Here is a 19,020-nt window from a genome sequence, read left to right as displayed (position 1 = left end):
AGTTATGTTGTTATTACTTATTAATTCACAGTTCCATTTTGGTAGGCAGTGTAAAATAAAACAACAATGTGTGCTCTGAGTAAATGCTTGTGCTTATAATATTCAGAACCTTGGTTATCATTTCTTTCTCATCGTATGTCTATTTCAGGTGTTTTTCTGGGACAGATGCCTTTCCCCTCAGATCCACTGCTTCTGGCACTGTTTTCTCTTTCATTTTACCCTTCAACATTAATGTGCTCCTCCCCATCCACCCAATTTTTTTGTTTTCATGGGACATTTCTCCATGTTTTTGTAATGAGTGGTATCCAGGGATGATGTTCTGTAGCATTTTGGACTTTGTCCCCACATGTTGCACTTTCTGTATTTCCTCACTCACTGTCTCTTCGTTCTAATGTTTGTGGCCACTTGGCCAATTTGTGACAGGCATTTCAGGAACAGCCCAGTTTTTTCATGTTGCCTTTCCAGCTCTGTCCCAGTATATTCATCTTTCTTTGAGGTGAATATCAGAAGCTGACACAAGGGATATGATGACTCTCATCTCCCCAAAGCATAGTTTTGTTTCACACTCAATCTCATTATGGCTTGTTTCTCTAGTGTAGTCATGAAACCTGCACTTCTTTTGTATGTACGTGTGTTGGATTTTATTGTGGTTTTGCTTTTGTTTTTCTTATGTTACATCTCTGTTCTTTTCCAGGACATAACTACTGTACAGTGAATAATGGCGGTTGTACTCATCTCTGCTTGGCTACCCCAGGAGGCCGTTCTTGTCGCTGCCCTGACAACACAGTTGGAGTGGATTGTATAGAAAGAAACTGAGCATTAAAATAAGCTTTAGAGCAGGAGATGCCTTTTGGAAACATGCTGTAAACAATTCACTCCTATCAACAAAATCAGGCCCTAAAGATAAGTGCTCCAAGCTACTTGACAGCAAGCCACAATATGCACATGCAGACACACACGCACACAGAGGCAATGACTGTTTGTAGCAATTAGGCAAGACAGAGCTGCCCACGTTAGGTCCAACTGCATCTTATTCCTTGTAATATTATCTCCTTGCTTTTAAAAGTAAATGTGGAGGCCTTAATTGCACCTGTGCTGCACTAGGAGGAGGTGTCTCTTGGCAAAATGAAAGTAACAAATACTGAACAAAGAGGATGGCGTGGCTCAGATCCTGAGACTGAGTTGTACCTTGGAGCATGCAGAAGTTTTATTTACATAGTGGCATGCTTAGCCCATCATATATGTGGCTGGGCCATATCTCTAGCTGAGAAGCAACCAGGGGGCCCCAAGGATGAATAGATGTGGGTGGGAACACCCAGTAATGTCACAGATTTAATGCCCAACTGCATTCCTTCCCACTACCAGTCCTTCCACTTCCAAAACTTGAATCTCAAGTTTCGACTCTTGTATTACGGAAACACTTTATCTATGTGCTGTGAGGCTAGTTCTCACCCTGGCTCATGTGATCCTTTCCCACAGCATGTGATTCTTTATAGATAATCAGCACTGCTTAGTGGATGTATCTGAAGTTTTTGTTGGATTTTAAGAGATTTATTTTTCTTCTGTTTGAGGTGGATTCCTGAGTAGTTTCCTGAAGTCCACCAAACAAACTTTAGATACAGATCTCAATTGCTGATAGTTCGTCAAAGAATGGATGTTGATTCATTTGGAGGTGTTTGGTTTTAGAGACACACAGTCACATTTGTTTCCTGCGAGCTTTTAAAATAATATTTCTGTGTTTGATTCTGTAAGCCTGAAAGTGGTCTTTGAATCCTATCCTAGACATCTTTCTTCTTTAGCAAACCATGCCATGTCTTTTCTGAGACCATGAGAAACCATGGCAGTTAAAAATCTGATTTCCAGAAGGGTCACCTTTGTCTTGGTGCTTAAAAGAAAAAAGTATGGCGATGCCCCATTTGCGTGCCTGTGTTTAGTAACAGCAAAAAGGTGTGCTTTAAAGTCAAAGCAGTAAGTTTGGAGTGGGGAAGAAAAATCAAAATGCATATTCTTATGTCAAATTAGCAGTACAAATCTGGGAGTGAAGTTTGGCTTCCACACTGTGTGTTGGGAAGGAAGCTTTACCCACAAGCCAACCTGCAGCAGCAGAACAAAACTGGGCTTGCGAACCTTTTGCCAGAACACATTTCACAATGTCATGATCAAAGCAGTAAGCTAACGTCTCCATTTCCTCACTCCCTCTTCAGACGCTACAGTAACAGTTTTAACAGAGCCAATACTGAGTCTTAACTGCGTGACATCTTCCTCTTTAATTGTATATTTATCATAAAATAACAAACCATATAAACATTTAAAAGATTTTTTTTATAACTTTTAATTCATTTTATTCATACACTTAATCAGGTATCTCTTACTGTAAATAGAAAAAATGTGTTGAAGGTGCTTGATAACTCTTTCTCCAGAATTATTCATGTATCTGGTGAAATATTAAAGTTTACACTCTGTACAGGTATCTACAGTACAGTCAATAAAATCTTTTGGTTTTTATTTTCTATAAAAAAAAAGTCATGCCTGTAGAAGGAAGTGATATGTGGTATTTCAAATCTCTTTTCCTGTTGAGTTCTGGGTTTTCACTAACTCTCATATCTAGTGATGATACTTCTCTTCTAAGATGCAACACTAGAGAGCAAAAACTGCTGTTGAGGGGTTTGTATTTTGAAACCAGTAGGATACTTTTATTCAAAACAAATATGCAAGAGCACTTAAAGAAGAAACAGCTTCTTCTGTTTTGACACAGACTTTTTACTGGTGGATAACTCTTGTTTAACTTTGTCAAGTAAACATAATTCAGTTATACCATATTTCAGACTTCTATGCTAGTGGAAATATAGGATGACTAGATTAAATGGGAGACAGAATTCATCCCTCTGCTTGAAGATGACTTGGTGCTGAGTTTCTAGGTGACAGACTTCTTTGCTGCCTGGTGCCACAGCACACAGGCTCTCTGTGTGGCTGCAGGGCAAGATGCAAGCAAAGTGAAGGGTGTCTTGTTGAAGGTGGTGATGCTGAGATTTAAACTCAACTTTTACGGCTACAGCATGTCAGTGCCTCAGGGAGGATGGCAAAAGGCTCTGTAGTACTGTGTAGCTCAACAGCTGGAGAACAGCGTGCCTGTCAAGTGAGCCACTGGAAAGGTGGAGAGTGGGGCAGCAAGGAGAGCTACTGGGATCTGAAGGGTGGTGTGTGGAGTTAGAGGAGGAGATTGGTAATGGAAAATGGAATGTTTTATTTTAACAGTAATCTTTTATTATTACAATAGGCTAGGACTGGTAATCATGTCAGTCTCTGGTCGAAGAAAAGATTCAGTGTAACTACAGTTCACCTTTTTTGCTACAAAAAAATAGTATATTCACAGGTTTTTCAGGAAAGGAGAACAAATGTTTCAGTGGTTAAACAAAAGACAAAATACCTCTTAGATTTATTCCAGAGGTAGTTTAAATAGGATAGGATAGAATCGTTTCAGTTGGAAAAGACCTTTAAGGTCATCAAGTCCAACCGTTAACCTAGCACTGCCAACTCCACCACTAAATGTGTCCCTAAGTGCCACATCTACATGTCTTTTAATTACTTCCAGGGGTGGTGACTCAACTACTTCCCTGGGCAGCCTGTTCCAATGATTGATAACCCTTTTGGTGAAGAATTTTTTTCCTAATATCCAATCTGAATGTTTTCTTAAATGCTTCCATTCAGATCTTCTAGCACACAAAAAAAATACTTAGTGGTAAGACCATTAGTGATGTTTATCAATGATGTAATAAGTTGCAAAAAAGTGAAATTACTGATAGTAGTACTGGCTTCCTGATGACTTAATGGGGTAGTTCAGCCATCTTTCTGTCTGAAGGGTGTTTGAAAACCCCAACTTTACTCACTTTTTAACCTGTAAAGAACTCTCTTCTCGTAGTGAAAATCCAGCGTGGCTTTTTGAAACCCAGCGTTCTGTCCGGTGTTGTTCCAAGCTGGCAAACTGCTTACTCTGCAGTTCTCCAGTCACACAGTTTTGTCACAACATATTAGATTTTTAACTTGCAGGCATATAATTAAGAATGACAGATGATTACTAGAGGATAATGGCCCATCAATGGCAGTGTCACAATGCATCAGTTTAACCTATGGTTAAATGCACACTGGTTTTTGTGTAGTATTTCATAGTGTATTGCTTGGAGATCTTGCTTTAAAAAAAAAAAGCAGGATATGAAACACATATGGCTATAGAGAATACAGTTGTGAGAAGCCCCCTGCTTGGCCTGTGTGTAAGAACTAAATATTACCTCCAGAACCTGAGTCCCCAGCTGGGGATCTGGCAGCAATTTGTTCATTAAGTGATTGAATCACCTCCTTTGTTTAAATTCTACTTCACTTGAAATCTGTCCTTTATTTTATTTATAAGTTTAGGACAGCATGTCAATAAAATAGGTGAAAGGTCAGTATGTTTTGTCCTAAAACTGTACATATTGATGCCTCTGTAGCTTTGCTTGACTAACAAAAGGCTCAGTGGCCAGTGGAATGCAATGAGTGGGTTCTCTGCTGCTTTGTGGCAAAGCAGGTGACGCTGCAGTAGCTTACTGCTCTTTTTTTTTTTTTCCAGAAGGATTCTAGAGTTGATGAATGGGGACAGACTGCCATTCCCACAAGGAACCAGGATGGTGTAGTTCAGTCTTTGGCTTCTTTGTCTTGAGTATTCACCAGAGTCCGTGCAGTTTGTGGTGGTGTTGCTCTGGGCAGGCAGTGTTCCCTACCCAATGGGGTGTCTAAACACACAGGAAGCACACAGAGGAGCTGCGTAGCGCAAAGCCTTCAACATGGGGAAAATGGCCTGCTGTACAGATGCTGGTGGGGCATGCCAAGTGGCAGCTGTGGATCTGACCCAGGAACTTGCACAGCAGCAGTGGGAAAGAAAGGGGAAATGTGGAAGGGAATAGAAGAGGAAGATTTTATGGCAGTGGATGCAGATGTGTGTGCAGTTTGGGAGGTGGGGGAACAATTAGCATGGTGGTGGTTGTACTGTGCTTTTGTGGTCTCCAGTTAATTCAGCAGTACACTGCTGGGGATAGGGTGAGGGAGACTAAGATGCAGAGTTGCTGAGTTATAGTGGATTTTGGAAACCTCTCCAGTCTTTTCCTTTCCCTCTAGAACCAGAATATCCTACTGACCACAGCACTCTTTTTTTCAGGCACTGTGGGATAACCTGTGGGATCCCAGATTCAATTCTGTTTGAGGACAAACCCCAAGAGCACAAGATTTTGTTCTTCCCACCTCTCTTCCCTGCTTTATGCAGATAAGAAACCTAAGCAGATAAGCCGGAAGAGAGCAGTAGTGCGGTCCATCCAGCTGCCTACCAGAGGGAAGGCAGGCATAGTGCCAAGCATGACTGCCCTCATTCCTGAGACAGCCCCAGGTACCCTGGTGAGCCACTGCTGGCATTTCATGGCACAGCTTATCTCCCAAGTTGGTATTATCCAAAAAATAATAATAATCCAATCCCAAAATGATTTCTAATCCTCTCCTGCACCACCTCTTCCAGGACCAGGTCCTCTAGCTATGACTTGCTGTGCACATTAACTGTACACAAAGTGTGTCACAGGGGTCTGTTTAATAACAAACAGCAAGAAAGGACTAGTCTGCTAACAAGCTGCAAAACCTATCCGTCAGCTTCAATCCAAAGGTCCCTGGTGATGCATTTGTAAGCATGAGATTTTTTTCCCCTTGTATTGTATTACAGTCTGTCGTTTTAGTTATTAGCCTTTGAGCAGATGTATCTCATGTATTTTTAAGTGATTGCACTGTAATTAATCATTTATCTTTGTGGCCTGTTGTCCTTTCAAACATACACATATGGGGAAACGGCAAACCACACAGCTAATTTCATTCTCTTCCAGGCACAATATCCTTCTAGGCTCTTGGCTCCCAAGTGTCAGTGCAACCATGGCACTGATTTCTTCAGAACAGCAAAAGACTGATGCGCTGTTTCAGTTTCTGTGCTCATATGCCTTGTAACTCAGCTGTCATGCTGACATGCTACGCTGACAATTTTAGCTGACCTTAACCTGCAGAACCAATGGCTTTTGCTTTATAGTTGTTTCAGCCTAAATGCTGGCATGTCTGCTAGATCCTATACTGTGCTACACCCAACTAATGAGGCAGAATATGAAGTCTGATATGGCCTCTCTGTCAATGAAATAGAAAAATTTGGCATGGTTTATCTTCTCCAGATAGACGTGTCCATGCCTGTCATGGCAAGAGCAACTTTCAGCAATGACAGATGGCTGTGGTCTTCATGTGCTTTACCCTAGCTGTCTGTGACTTACACGCCTCTATCTGGTAGATTTTACTGATCAATTTTATGAACTTGAGAGTCTGGACTTCACCAGTAAAGATGTTTTTAATGTTAGCCATTGATTAAGACAGAGAGGAGGAAATTGTTTCTCTCAGGGGAGGTGCTGCCACAGATTTATGTGCTCCCTGTGAAAGCTCAGTCCTCACTGGGTGTTCCCTGGAACCCAAACTTTTCAAGTACAAGTTAGCAGTTGTCTGATCATTTATTAATTTGTCTGCTAGATTGGCTGCCTGTGAGAAATTACATTAGGGTCTGAAAATTTCTGTAAATTATACATTTGTGCTGATACAGTATTTTATTACTAGTGGAGCCAGAACATCTAGCTTCATTTTTGTTCTCCAGTGCTGTGACAAATTTATGTTCCTGCAATTACACAATTTTAGGGTGGTTTTTTTTTTTTTTCATTTTCAGCTTGATTTTTACTTGAATGAAGAATCACAAAGGGAAGAAGAGCATGTTCTTATATAAAAAAACTCCTTAAGACATTGTTCTAATGAGCAACAAATGTACAACAGTTAAGGAACACCCAATAAGAGTTTGTTCACAGATTTTTGTCAAGAATGTTTTCTCCTAAAGCCTCAGCTCTTATACACGACCCCCAATAACCTTGACTCCAAAAGACAAATAAAAAGACCAGCACACAGGATACTATTTTTTCCCAAATTTGTGTTAACTATATGCCTTCTTAGAAAATTCATATGAAAATTTAGATTGGAAGGAACCTCTGGAGTGCGTCAAGTCCAGCTCAAAGCTGGGACAACTTCCATGTAAGAACATATTGCTCAGGACCTTGTCCAGTCAGCTTCTGAAATCTCCAAGGATGAAGACGCTACAACCTCCCTGGACATCTTAGTACCGAACCACTTTGGTGTTGGAAGTCCAATGGGAATTTCCTTTGATGCAACTAGTGACCATTGCTTCTTGTACATTCCCTGTGCAACTATGTGAAGGGTTTGGCTCTAGGTTCTTTCTCCAGGTAGCAGAAAACAGCAGTTGCTGCACCCTTTCCTCATATGCCATATGTACTTCAGCCCTCTAACCATCTTAGTGGTCTTCAATGGACCTTTTCCAGTTTGTGAATACCTTTCTTGCCCTGATGTACCCCAGACGTAGCCTTATGAGTCCCAAGTAGATGGATGTAATCATCTTGGTACCTGACCAGGGCATTGAGTTTAATGCTTGGGGTGGGCAATAGCGAATGCAGTTCTTAAGAAGACCCGTCTATAGAGACTCTGGTTTCTTGCGCTAAGCTTACCATTGGGGCAAGGGGACACACACAGAGGAAGGGTTGGTGTCATTTTTTTCTCCTGGTCATTCTGAAAGCATGTTATTCTTCATGGTGCTCTGCATTTCTGTCTTGCCTTCTGTTCCACCACACAAAATGGGTATTTGTCCATTTGTTGCTCCTGTTTCGGTTCTCTGAGATAACATGGAGGGGCTGCACCACTATCCCTCTCCACCAAAAGCTCAGGGACTGACAGAAGTCCTGGAAAATACAAGAACTGTATTCATTCTATATGTGCGAGGGGAATTAATCCACCAAACTGCAACTTTAGAAGGACTGGAGGGAACATGGGAGGCTTCTTGCTGTCAAAATGCAGCTTTTGGATACAGAAGGGCAGGAGTGCTTGGAGGGAGCTCACTGGGAAGGGCGGTGTGAGACAGGCAAATGTCTCGTCTAAAGTTCTGCTGAGGCCTAGGCATTGGGCAGGGTCAAGCGATACAGCTGGGTATGCACCAGCGGAAATTTGGACCTTGCAGTGGCCGAGTGTGCAGAAGCGGATGTGAGGGTTTCGATGCCACATCTGTGATGAGTAAGACCCCTTCTGGGTCTGCTCCTCATTCCTTTCATGTGATTCACTAAGCAATGGTGACTACCGGTGTTGTTCAGTGTCAAGGGATGTTCTGTGCCAAATTACAGTCTGTTTATAAATATTTGGCATAAAGTGATATCAACAGCTTCAAACTCACTAGTGGGATGTGAAAAATTTCCAAACTTTGAGTGGTTAAAAGCAAGATTATTAACATAGGAATTGGGTCAGCAGCTCTGTTACCTGTCAGGCTGTAGTCCTAAACTGTGACGTTCAGGAGCATAGCCATCAGACTTTTCTGCAAAGATATACATGCTGCAAACAGGGCGGGTGGAGGCTAAGCATTTTCTCAAAAGATCAACAGGGCAAGAAGGACCTGTGCCTAACAGTTTTATAGCATGTTGAAGTAAATCCAGGACTGATGCTGTCACAGGAAAGGGAGCCTTGTGAAACATATTTAAATTAAAGATTCTGTCACTTCAATTATGAACGAGGCAGAATGCAAACAAAATAATGATTCTAATTTGGCAATCAAATATAATAATGGGTTCGAAGAGTGTGGAACTAGTTGTGTGTCACAGAAGGCTGTGTCGGAGATGAGATTTCTTATTTTCTGTATCTGTCTGTATTTCAGATTCTGCATTTGTTCCACTCTGAGCTGCCATGGGCCTCATGAGCTCATGAGATGTTTAAAAGACAGTCAGTCCAGTCACAAGACATCAAAACATTCAGCAGCAAAATACAGCTGAGTGCAATATGCCTTCGGGCAAGTCACAGAATTTAATTCTTGATGTCAAGGTATATCATCAGGTTGCATAACATAATGTTTTAAACTTTAAGTACTGTCTTAGTGTTGCTAGTTAAATAGCCACCTATCTACAAAGTTTATCATCCTCAAATTAGCCATAGTGTTATATATGGATCAGGTCTCATTTTCTTAACGCAAAATTGCCCAACATCACTTATAGTAGTTTCTGATTCAGTGTTTCAGGTGGCTAGGTAAATGACTAATTCCAAAGGGAGAGGCTTCAAGTACAGTTTCCTTAGGTGCTTGTCCATTGTAATGGCTTGAGAGGCTCCCCAGAGTTGCACAAGAGCACAATCTTTTGTTCTCTGTATCTTGGATTGGTGTGCTGCCTGGAGCTCCAAGATGCATCCAGCTGCAGCTGCCTCAAATGGAAAATACATTGGGCATCAGAGAAGGTTTTTGGGGTTGGTTTTTTTGCTTGTTTGTTTTTTCTTTCAGGCTGCTTGTAATTGTAATTCCACCATGAAACCATGCTTTCAGACTTGCCATGCAAACGGTAAAACCGTTTGTCACATTTTCTAGTCATTTTACTGCAAATTTCTGCATAGACGAGCTTTAATCCTCCTTTTCTATTGCTCCTTCCTCTTTTGCCTTGCAGACATTGTTTTTACTCTTGCTAGATGAAGACTTTGAAGTGTATTAATTCAGCAAGTAAAGAGTTAATGTGCCCTGGTTTTCTTGCTAGTGAAGGACTGAGGCCCCCTGGTGCCTTCTTTATTAGCAGAGCTGGGAACAGAGCGAAGCATTGCAGTAACCGAGGTTTCTGTTCGTCCATGTGTTTAATTATACGGGTAAAAGAGGAGTAAAGGCGAAGGAGAAAATGCTTTTTTCCAGTGCACGTTCATGTCTGGATCCCACACTTTGGGTGGTTTTTGCTCTCCGGCCTCCCCTTTGCATTCCTCCTTTCCGTTTGCCCCCTGCTTTAGAAAGGATATTTTGCATTACTTCAAGCCTGGCTCACATTTCTCTGGTTGCAGTTAGGTGCTCTGTAGTTCATTGCTTCTGTTTATGCAAGAATCCACATCAAAGACTTCATTGTTCCCCATTTAAAAGATCATACAGAGATCAAAAGTAAGACTTGAAAAGCCCAGTCTCCCTGGAAAAAAGCTTACCAAAAATATCAGCAGAAGCTGTAAGAGCGAGCATTCAGCAATTCTGAATGTTGTTTTTTGATGAATGCAGGTGTGGTTACAGCTCATGCAACTGGACACCATGTACTGGCAGAAGGTCAAAAATAATCTGATTACAATCATGTGTTGATCCATTTGCTGGGGTTTATTCAAATGCTTACAGTGGACAATATATTCAATATTCAGTACATTGAATCTTCTTGATGAAGATCTTTCTGTGATCACAAACCAAAAATTTATTTGTTGTAGTTATTCACAAACTCAGATATTTGTGTAAATATTAATATATATGTACAAACTTCATGTCAAATCATCTATTAATAGTTTGCAACCATCACCAGTATATTTATAGTTTGAAATTATTTTCCAATGAGTATGATCAATCATACCTTGTTTAGGAGTAATCTGATGTATAGAATTCAGTAATGCATTTTAAACCAGTTGGTTCCTAGGTGTGTGTGGTTTTTTCATTTGGGTTGTGAGTTGGGTTTGAAGGTTTTTTTGTCTGCCTTGATTTAAAAGCATGAACTATTTGAGTGAAGTGCTTAAGAACAACTTTGCAAGGAAATTACTGCTTAGTATTTGCAACTCGTGTTTTGCCTAGTATTTGCTTAAAACTTAATGCATTCTGTTCTGAGATTCTTGGAGAGTAGTGTCTAAAAAATGAAAAAGACAATTCAATGTTTGATTTGGATGTTGTTTATACAAATAAACATTTGTTAAGGCTTCAGTGCTGTTTCCCCATTTTTTGTAAATAAGGTATTAGTTGGAGGTTTTTTACTTCTACTTGCTTGTGTGCTGCAAACAGGATGTTGAGTAACTCATTTTGTGTTGGCTAGTACGAAATGATGGATGAGTTGTGGAGGCTCTCAGCTGATAGTATGGATTCCTTGTGTTGCTCTCATTTTAGCAGCATAAAGCCAAATTTAAAAATAAAGAACAAATCTCAACCTTAATTATACAGAGGTATGGTATATTTTTAGTAGGTACTAACACTGAGAACAGTGCTAAGTACTTTCTTTTCCTGAAATCTGCAAGGCCTGTCAGTCAGGAATTAATATTTGTCAAAAGAAGGTAAAAGTGAAGAATAGCAAATTTGAAATTCACCCCCTTCTGCCCTAAAATGCCTATTTCTTTCAACCACAGGAAGCTCATACAGAGTTTACATCTTGCTCATTGGAGCTGTCTCCCAACACAAATAGATGTCACAGAACCACAGACTGGTAGGGGTTGGAAGGGACCTCTGGAGATGATCTAGTCCAATCCGTTATGTCACCTGTTAGCAGTGTATTTAAATTCCTTCATTTTATGACATCATTCACTTCAACAGCTAAGTGAAAGACAAGGTCACTGTTTTGAAGCCCAGAGGTCTTAAATTGGCATTTAATACCAGAGCTGCTAAGAACGAAAAAGAGCTGTCGCAAAGAACAGACCAGTGGTTAATTTACAGCATGCAAATAGGAAAGTGGAGTTCAGGAACTGTGAACTCCAGTCCAAACTCCAAGTTTGGAGAGGGGCTGAAATTCAAAACTTTGCAGCTGGGTCTCATTCTCTTTTATGAAAAGACCCTTATACTTTACACAGAGCTTTAGGCTATGCACAGAAGATTTGAGACATGAACCTCTGTCTTGAAGTAAATGTGTTAAAACAGGCAGGTTGTACACATAAAAGTGGAAGAAACAAGAGATCTTGTACCAACAGTCATACACGAGAAAACCCAGTAGATGTAGTCCTGCTTTACCCAGTGTCTCTAATGTGGTTTACATGAAGAGTTGAGAGCTGTGTAACTAGTGGAGTAAATTTAAAACCTTTGTTTAGTATAGCTCAGGCAAATCTTTACTAAAAACCTCTTAAAAATATAGCCTCTACGTTCCTTGATATGGGAAACACAAATTGGTCATCTTAAATCCTGCTGTTAATCAGTTCCATTACCACTAGGAAAAAATATTTGAAGTATCAAGTACCAAAGAGCCCAATGACCAACTCCATACTCCCTTACTTTTTCCTAAGAGGCACTCACGAAAGCCCATCCTCAGCCTAGGACCACCCAGCAGCCACTTCAACACTACACCCAGACTTGCTGCCAACGCTTTGAATTACCTTTCCTACCTTCTTAGGAAATGAGCATCAATATCCCATCAGCCTTACACAGCCCCAAGAGCTGCAGGTACATCATCCACCCAGCAACCATCAGCTCTCCCTCCCTGGCCCACCATCAGGCAGCTTGCCCCAGACCCCTCCTCCCTTCAGAATCTCACTGGCAGCTTGCCTGGCTTTGCACGGCTCTAGCAAGATGTCTGTGATGCTGGTTTTGGCTGAGGAACTCAATGAACAAACTGAGCTGATACAGAAATGAAATCACTGACATCCCTGTTGTTTGAAAGAAGTCAGGTTAGTGAGAAGCTGTGATTTATTAGAGCAAAAAGCTGGGGGGGAAATAGTTATAAGGCACAGGTGTGAACTAGAAGTAACATACTTCAACTATGGATTAGAAGCAGCTGCTCTGAATTTAAGAGTATTTGGCACCTACTGAGCAGAGGTTGTTAAAGAGGAGAAAGGTGAGAGCTTGTGTGCTTAGTGCCTGTTAGAATGAGAGGCTGGGGGTCATCCAGTTGGTTAAAGTTTTGTAGCTCTTTGCTGGGGGTTGGCATAAGGGCCTAATTTCTCTGCTTTGCTCTGCAGCCTTCTGTGGGTGCATGTTCTGCTTGAACAGTGTGCAGAATTGCAAGCCATGTGTGGTAGAACTTTATGGGCCTGAGAAGAAATAATTGGAAACTTCAGAAATATTACATGTCCTAGTTCTTGTGTACGTCAAGTGTGTGAGAGAGTGCAGAGCATCCTGTGTTCGAAGCTTGAACAGGAGGCTTTGTGTTCCAACCTTCTCTGTTGGCAGTTTTGTGACAGAAAGATAATGTGACTTGCTCAGTTCTTTTGCTTTAAAATCAGGGTGGTAACAGCTTCTCACCTTGTGGTTTTGCTGTGAGGATCAACTTTAGACCATGAGTATGAGAAGGTTTACAGAATTGCCATTTGACAGAACCAGAACAGATGCAGCCTTGGTCTAACGTGGGGGTGTGGATGAGGAGGCAGGCTGCATAGTTCTGACCACGTTTGCTGCTCCACTGACAGTGACAGCAGTGGGCCACGGCTCTGCTGCCCGCTCGGTTGAGTCTGTCTGTTCCTCGCTTATGCACAGTGCAAGACCTTTACTCTGGTGCGTGAGCTGTTCACTAAGATATCTTAGTTCGTATAAGGTGGGGGCTAAGGCCAGATTTGTAGAGATGAAGAAAGGGTGGATAATGGAAGTTTTGGGCCCTTTTGCATTTTTAAACAAGTGGAACTCTTCACAAACCTTCTCTAAACTAAAGACTGGGAAAGTGCTTTGTCAGCATATCTTTGCTGTCTGTGAAAAAGGTTGTGAAACTTAAGGCAATGGGGAGCTTTTTCTGATTTGGTTTGGTTTAAATTCCACCCTGTGTGTCTATGCATGTGAGAGAAAACAGATGCATCAGAAAATGGCAACCCCATCTATGGAGGGTTACAGGCTGAAACAGGATGTGTGGTAGGCAGGTGAGCCCAAAGAGCAGGCTGAATCTGGGGCAAATGAACAGAAGCAGCCAGGTAAAAATTGCGTCCATAGGCCTCACTTCTTACCTCTGTTATTGGGCTGGAGTTACCAGGATGCGTTAGTGAAGGGCACGCTTTTGAAGAGGAACTCAGTAGTGCACCAATGGTGGGTTTAGTGACTTGCAGGAGGAAGGTTTTCCTGGGGTAACATGGGAGGCAGTGTGAAAGTGCAGGAAGAGAGGTAGAAAATCAGCCTTTTGCTAGAGTAGAACTACACTGTTAAAGTTTTTTGAAGAAAGGATAATAAATCGGTACTAGAGATGACAGGAAAGGGTTAAAGTTGAGGATGATAAGAGGAAGAATCAAGAAGACTACCTGCCACAGTTTGAACGACCCAGAGAAAGAGTCATCTGAATCAGCAAGGACTTGATGAGTTGCCAAAACAGGGAGTTGACAGGTTTGGATGACAAGTTTAGCAGCATTAATTATGGACTCGAATGGTGATATGAGTGGCTGGAAGGAGTGTTTGACTGGACAGAAGAAAGGGGAAGTTTCAGCAGGGAGGTTGGATGTTCTGTTCTGACCCTGTAGGACACAGTGAAAGGGCTTAACAGCACTTCTCTGTAACTGATGTTTTGCTTTTTGCGTGAAGGCCTGCAGACATGGAGTTTGTAGCAAGCAAGGCTAAGCATTGTGAGAATACCTGAATGCAACAGTGAAAATCACGTAAGCATCGCTAAAGGAAGAGTAGTACAAGAGGAGAAACAAAAGGCTTAAAAGATAGCATACATAGTGGCCATGGGACAGACATAAATAATAGGTTGAATCTAGAATTTTAAGTAATTTGTTTGACATAGCCCAGTATAAGTGACAAAGCAAGCTATCTGCTAATGTGGTTAGAGTGCATTGCAGTTAAGGTCAGTACAGCATTTCAAACATGAAGTGCTGTTTCTCTTCCCCCTCTCTCCTGTACGACCAATCTCTGGGAATCTGAAAAGGATTCACCTTTGTAAAGGGTTCCACAAGTGGTGTATGCAAAAGGCAGTCCGTCAGTTTTAGAAATACTTTACATAAAGAACTGCTAAACAATAATTGTCCTATATCTCACTACAATTCCCACATAGTGGGCTGTGATCCTTGGATGAAGGATGAAGAAAAGTTGCCAAGTTGCAAAATCAGCTGAAACAAAATGTCAAGAGCTTTTGCAAAGAATTCTCTACTTTCCTTCCAAGGAATGTTGAGGTTAGAGTTCTGTGCTATTTCATGTTTTCACCACATATTTCAGCTGGTGGGAGAGTTAACACTTCTTTTGCACTTTCAGTTTTAAAATCTGCTAACTAGCAAGCAAAAAGTAGAAGGATTATTTTAGTCAGAAGAAATATTTAAGGCCAGTACTCACATGCCTCACTTCAGTAGCTAATGAGAGTGCTCTGTAAGTGTGTATTCACGCTGATAAATCAGGGGAGCAGAATCTGATCTAATGTTTTGTCCTACTGCGACATTTGTTTTTTGTGGGATGTTCTTCATTTCTGTATTTTGGGGGGTGGCATTTCATGCACCCCCTATTCTCTGGTTTCTCAGGGCCTACATAGCATCAGAGTAAGGCACAACATTCTCCAATCTTCAAAAATTTGTAATGGTTAAAATGTTACGGTGTCTTTAGCTCTGTGTGTTTCCCTCACCTGCTGGAGCAAGGCCTGAAGGGAAGAGTAGAGGTAGAACTGCTTTTGGGAGTGCTGTGTTAGATAAGGAGCCTTTCTTCAGCTGAAGGTGTTTCCTAGCATCTGCTTTTGCCTTCCGAAGCTGGGTGGTGTTGGTTTTGTGGCCAGTGGCTGAAGGGTCCTGTTCCTCGGGGCAGACACCCTGTGCCTGCCTGGGAAGCTGGTGGCTGCAGCTGAAGTTTGCCCAAAAAAACCAGAATCACTTTGAAAGGCTGGATCCATCTTGCAGATCAACAGCCCAGCTGCCAATTAATCCTGAGAAGGGAGAGCTGAGCTCCAGACAGCAGCACTTTCTACTGAGGCAGTACTTAACCACCTCTGCTCAAACCCAGACTCAGCCCCGTCTGCTGCGCGTCTGTAATGGAAGGACTGATGGTTTGGGCAGAGCTCTCTGAGGGGCGGGCAGCCGATTTGCAAAAACGCGATGGTGGGAATCAATGCTGTTGCTCGCGGTGGCCTGGTGAAAGAGCAGTATCAGCAAGAAAGCAGCCGCCTGAAGGCGCTGCATGAGCAACGCATGGGCACAGCGTGAGCGATGATATTTTGCAGGACTTCACCCTGAAACCGCGAGGTAGAAGTTCAGGAGTCTGAGAACCCAGCATGTTATAGGGGATTTGTCCCAGGGAAGTCTGGGTGGGAGCAGTAGGTACCACTAGGTGGTAGTGTATCAACACAGCTTGTCTGTCCCCCCGCTGTGAGCTTAGACCTGAAGCGGGGGCAGTGAGGGTGGGCTCGGGGCGGGGAGAGGCTGGGCAGGGTTTGGGACCTGCAGAACTTCTGCTGCGATGCCTAGGCTACAAGGGAATGGGACTTTGCAAGTTCCCTGCAAAACCTGTGGTGATTGGGGATTTGAACGCTAACACCAGGAAGTACAGAAGGTTCAGAAAATAGAATGTTGGTAGAAAATGGAACAAAAAAGATGAGCAGCCAGCTCTGGGAGTGGAACCCTTTTCCTCCCATTAAAAACAAGAGCAGAACAAACAGAGACGAACCATAATCTGGCCAAAACATGGTGAGGCGTACCCCTTGGGGTGGCACTGTGCCAAACAGACTTTCTGGGTTACTGGAAAACAGCTGTTCTAAGGAAGCTGCTATCATTTTATTAAACTATCTTAGACGTCTTAGCTGCTATCCTGCTACTGAGATGACTCTGCATTAAGGCATCTAGGCCCTGTGCAATCTTTAGTTTATGGGTCCCTGGACAGTACTATGCTTCACAGCAAATCTCCAAAAAAGCTGCATGGAAATAGAGTTAAGTTCCCTTCTATCAGTAATATATGTCACAGAAATTGCTGTCATTTTCCTGGGACAAAGGCATTATGAATGCTAATGTTAAGGTTCAATTTGAGAGACCCAAACAGTGCAGGTAGAGAGAAGCTCAGACCTGCAAAACATCTTTCGTTCTGCTCTGTACTGGCAACAGTGAGCAGTACTACTGGGGCTAATCAGTGATCTCATTAAATAGTTCCCTGTGGAAACAAAGTTCCAACAAAGCAACCTGTTGTGAAAACCTTAATTCCACTAAAACATGCCACAAACACGAACCGGTTGATTTTCCTTCTAGCACGCTCTCCTGCCTGTCAGTCAGACCATCTTCCTGCCAGCCCACTGGGACCAGCTGCCAGGCCGGGCAGTCAGCGTCCTGGGTTACCAACATGCCCCCCAGCCTTGGTCAAGCAGGGAGTACCTGGCCACTGGCCACCCTGGAGCACAGCGGAGCCATTGGAATGGACTGTGGGAGAAGGTCCAGGTCTGTGACTCATGTCACATTGAATCTTTGCAAAAGGTATCTTTTACATGCTAAACCTCCTATTTCCAATTGTTTGTTCAAGTTTTGGGGGAAAAAAAAATAAACCCCAAAATCTTCCTTGGGAGAGGAATTGTGGTGCCTGTTCAGGACATGCTTATCAGGAAGCTGTTGTAGTGAATACTGTCCCACCTTAGATTGCCTTGGCTTTTCAAGTCTCTCAAGATTTTCAGCCACCTTCTTCTAGCAGGCAGGGATTGTAAGGTTTATTGCAGTAGCTAAGCCAACTGAATGGGAATGTAGTTCCAAAAAAAAAAAAAAAAAAAATGTTTTTTTGAAAACGTCTCTTTCTTCTGGAGGATCATCCCTGGTCCTTGAGCCAGGGCTTGAACAACACTGAGATAGCTGGCCTAGCTGTTTTTCCATTCCAGAGTTTCAGGGAGAGGTTCCAAATCCTGAGTGTACTACTCTATCCCTGATTTATGAGATCTTTCATATGGAGTAGTTCTGGGCATTACAGCATGCTTTCTTAATAAATGAATAAATTGACCCCTTTGTAGAAAAGGTTTTAAATGTTTTGAATTAAAGCCACAAAATAATGAGGGTAGTTACTAGCACCTTGCAAAATAATAATGGAAGGACAAACTGCAATAATGGGGTCATCTAAGTATCTGAAAAAAGGGATGATACAAATGGAGATAATTCTGTCTCAACACTAACATGCCATTCAATTTTATTCTCTAGTCAAAAGGCCTTTTATGTATGGCATTTTGAAATAGCGATACTTTTAAGCCAAGACCTGAATTAAGGATACATTTCTAGGCCAAATACTGCACAGAGTTTAATGGACTCAATATACTGTTTAGCAAGCATTCCTAGCATGAGAAACTACTGCCACATTTGTCTGGGAGCTTAGCGCTTGGAGGGATCTTCTAAAACAGGGAGTCCAGTTGTCTGTTTTTGCAGGCAGCCTTGTCCTATTATCCCTTTATCAGATTTATCAAGCTTCATCTTAGAACTAATTAGGCCTCTTACAGCCACTGTTCCTACCTGGAATTCTGTTCCAGAGCATTACTTTATTGACGGGTAGAAATAATCATCTAACTTTAGACTGATTTTTTTATATGGCTGGTTCACAGCCATGTGTTCTTGTGCCAACAGTATCCCATTGCTTAAACTGTTCTTTCCCTTTCTTTGTGTTTCTTTCCAGTGGTTTTACAAAAAGCAATCATATACCCTCCCAGACTTTGTCAGACAAAACAAGCTTAGCTGTTTTAGTCTCCTCTTATAAGATAGCTTTAGATTCCCAACATCTTTCTCTGCATCCCTTCCAACATGAATTCATTTTTCCTGAACATGGGGGTGTGGAGAGCACAACTTTGTGCTTTGTTCTGGAAAAGCCTCACCCAGACAATGCCTCACACTGTGGCATTCACGCACAGGGCTTTTCTGCAAGATTGCTGCAGTGCGCGCAAGCTTTTGGCAACCAGTCCCATCATCCATCATCCCAGGCATGCCCAGCCCAGCTCAGCTGAGTGTCCTATGTCATTACATCCCTTCTGCTGAGGAAGCAAGCTGGAGGTAAAAAAATAAATTAAAAATAAAAGAACTTGGACTAAGGGGGAAATTCAGCTCCAGGCATCTTCCCTTAGACAGGCCACGTCAGAGAATCCTCGAGCAGTGTGAGTGTAGACTCTATAATTTCTACATTGGTTGAGCCATAATAAGAGAGTGTTTTTTTCCTTTATTAAATGTTTCCATATCCCTGTTCTATAAATATAGTCACAAAATACTAGGTGCAGCCAGTGCTATATGTTTGATAGGACTTGGAGTTCTTCCAGTGTGGCCAGCTAATGTCTGCTGCTGATGCTTTCCCAGGTAATT

The 19,020-nt window shown here is 42.1% G+C and overlaps 1 protein-coding gene across 1 annotated transcript in view; it reads left to right on the top strand.

The window, feature by feature from the left end:
* Positions 1–10,829, top strand: part of NID1 (nidogen 1) — a 59,446-nt gene extending 48,617 nt beyond the window's left edge. Inside the window, exon 20 of the mRNA XM_054820539.1 lies at positions 695–10,829. Within this exon, the coding sequence (XP_054676514.1) occupies positions 695–816 (122 nt within the window). The 3' untranslated portion in view covers positions 817–10,829. The remainder of the gene's footprint in view (positions 1–694) is intronic.
* Positions 10,830–19,020: the final 8,191 nt, after the last annotated feature.

This window comes from Grus americana, chromosome 3 (assembly GCF_028858705.1).
Source record: "Grus americana isolate bGruAme1 chromosome 3, bGruAme1.mat, whole genome shotgun sequence".
NCBI lineage: Eukaryota > Metazoa > Chordata > Aves > Gruiformes > Gruidae > Grus > Grus americana.
The sequence above is the reverse complement of the archived record's forward strand: the minus strand, read 5'-3'. Positions and strand labels throughout refer to the sequence as shown.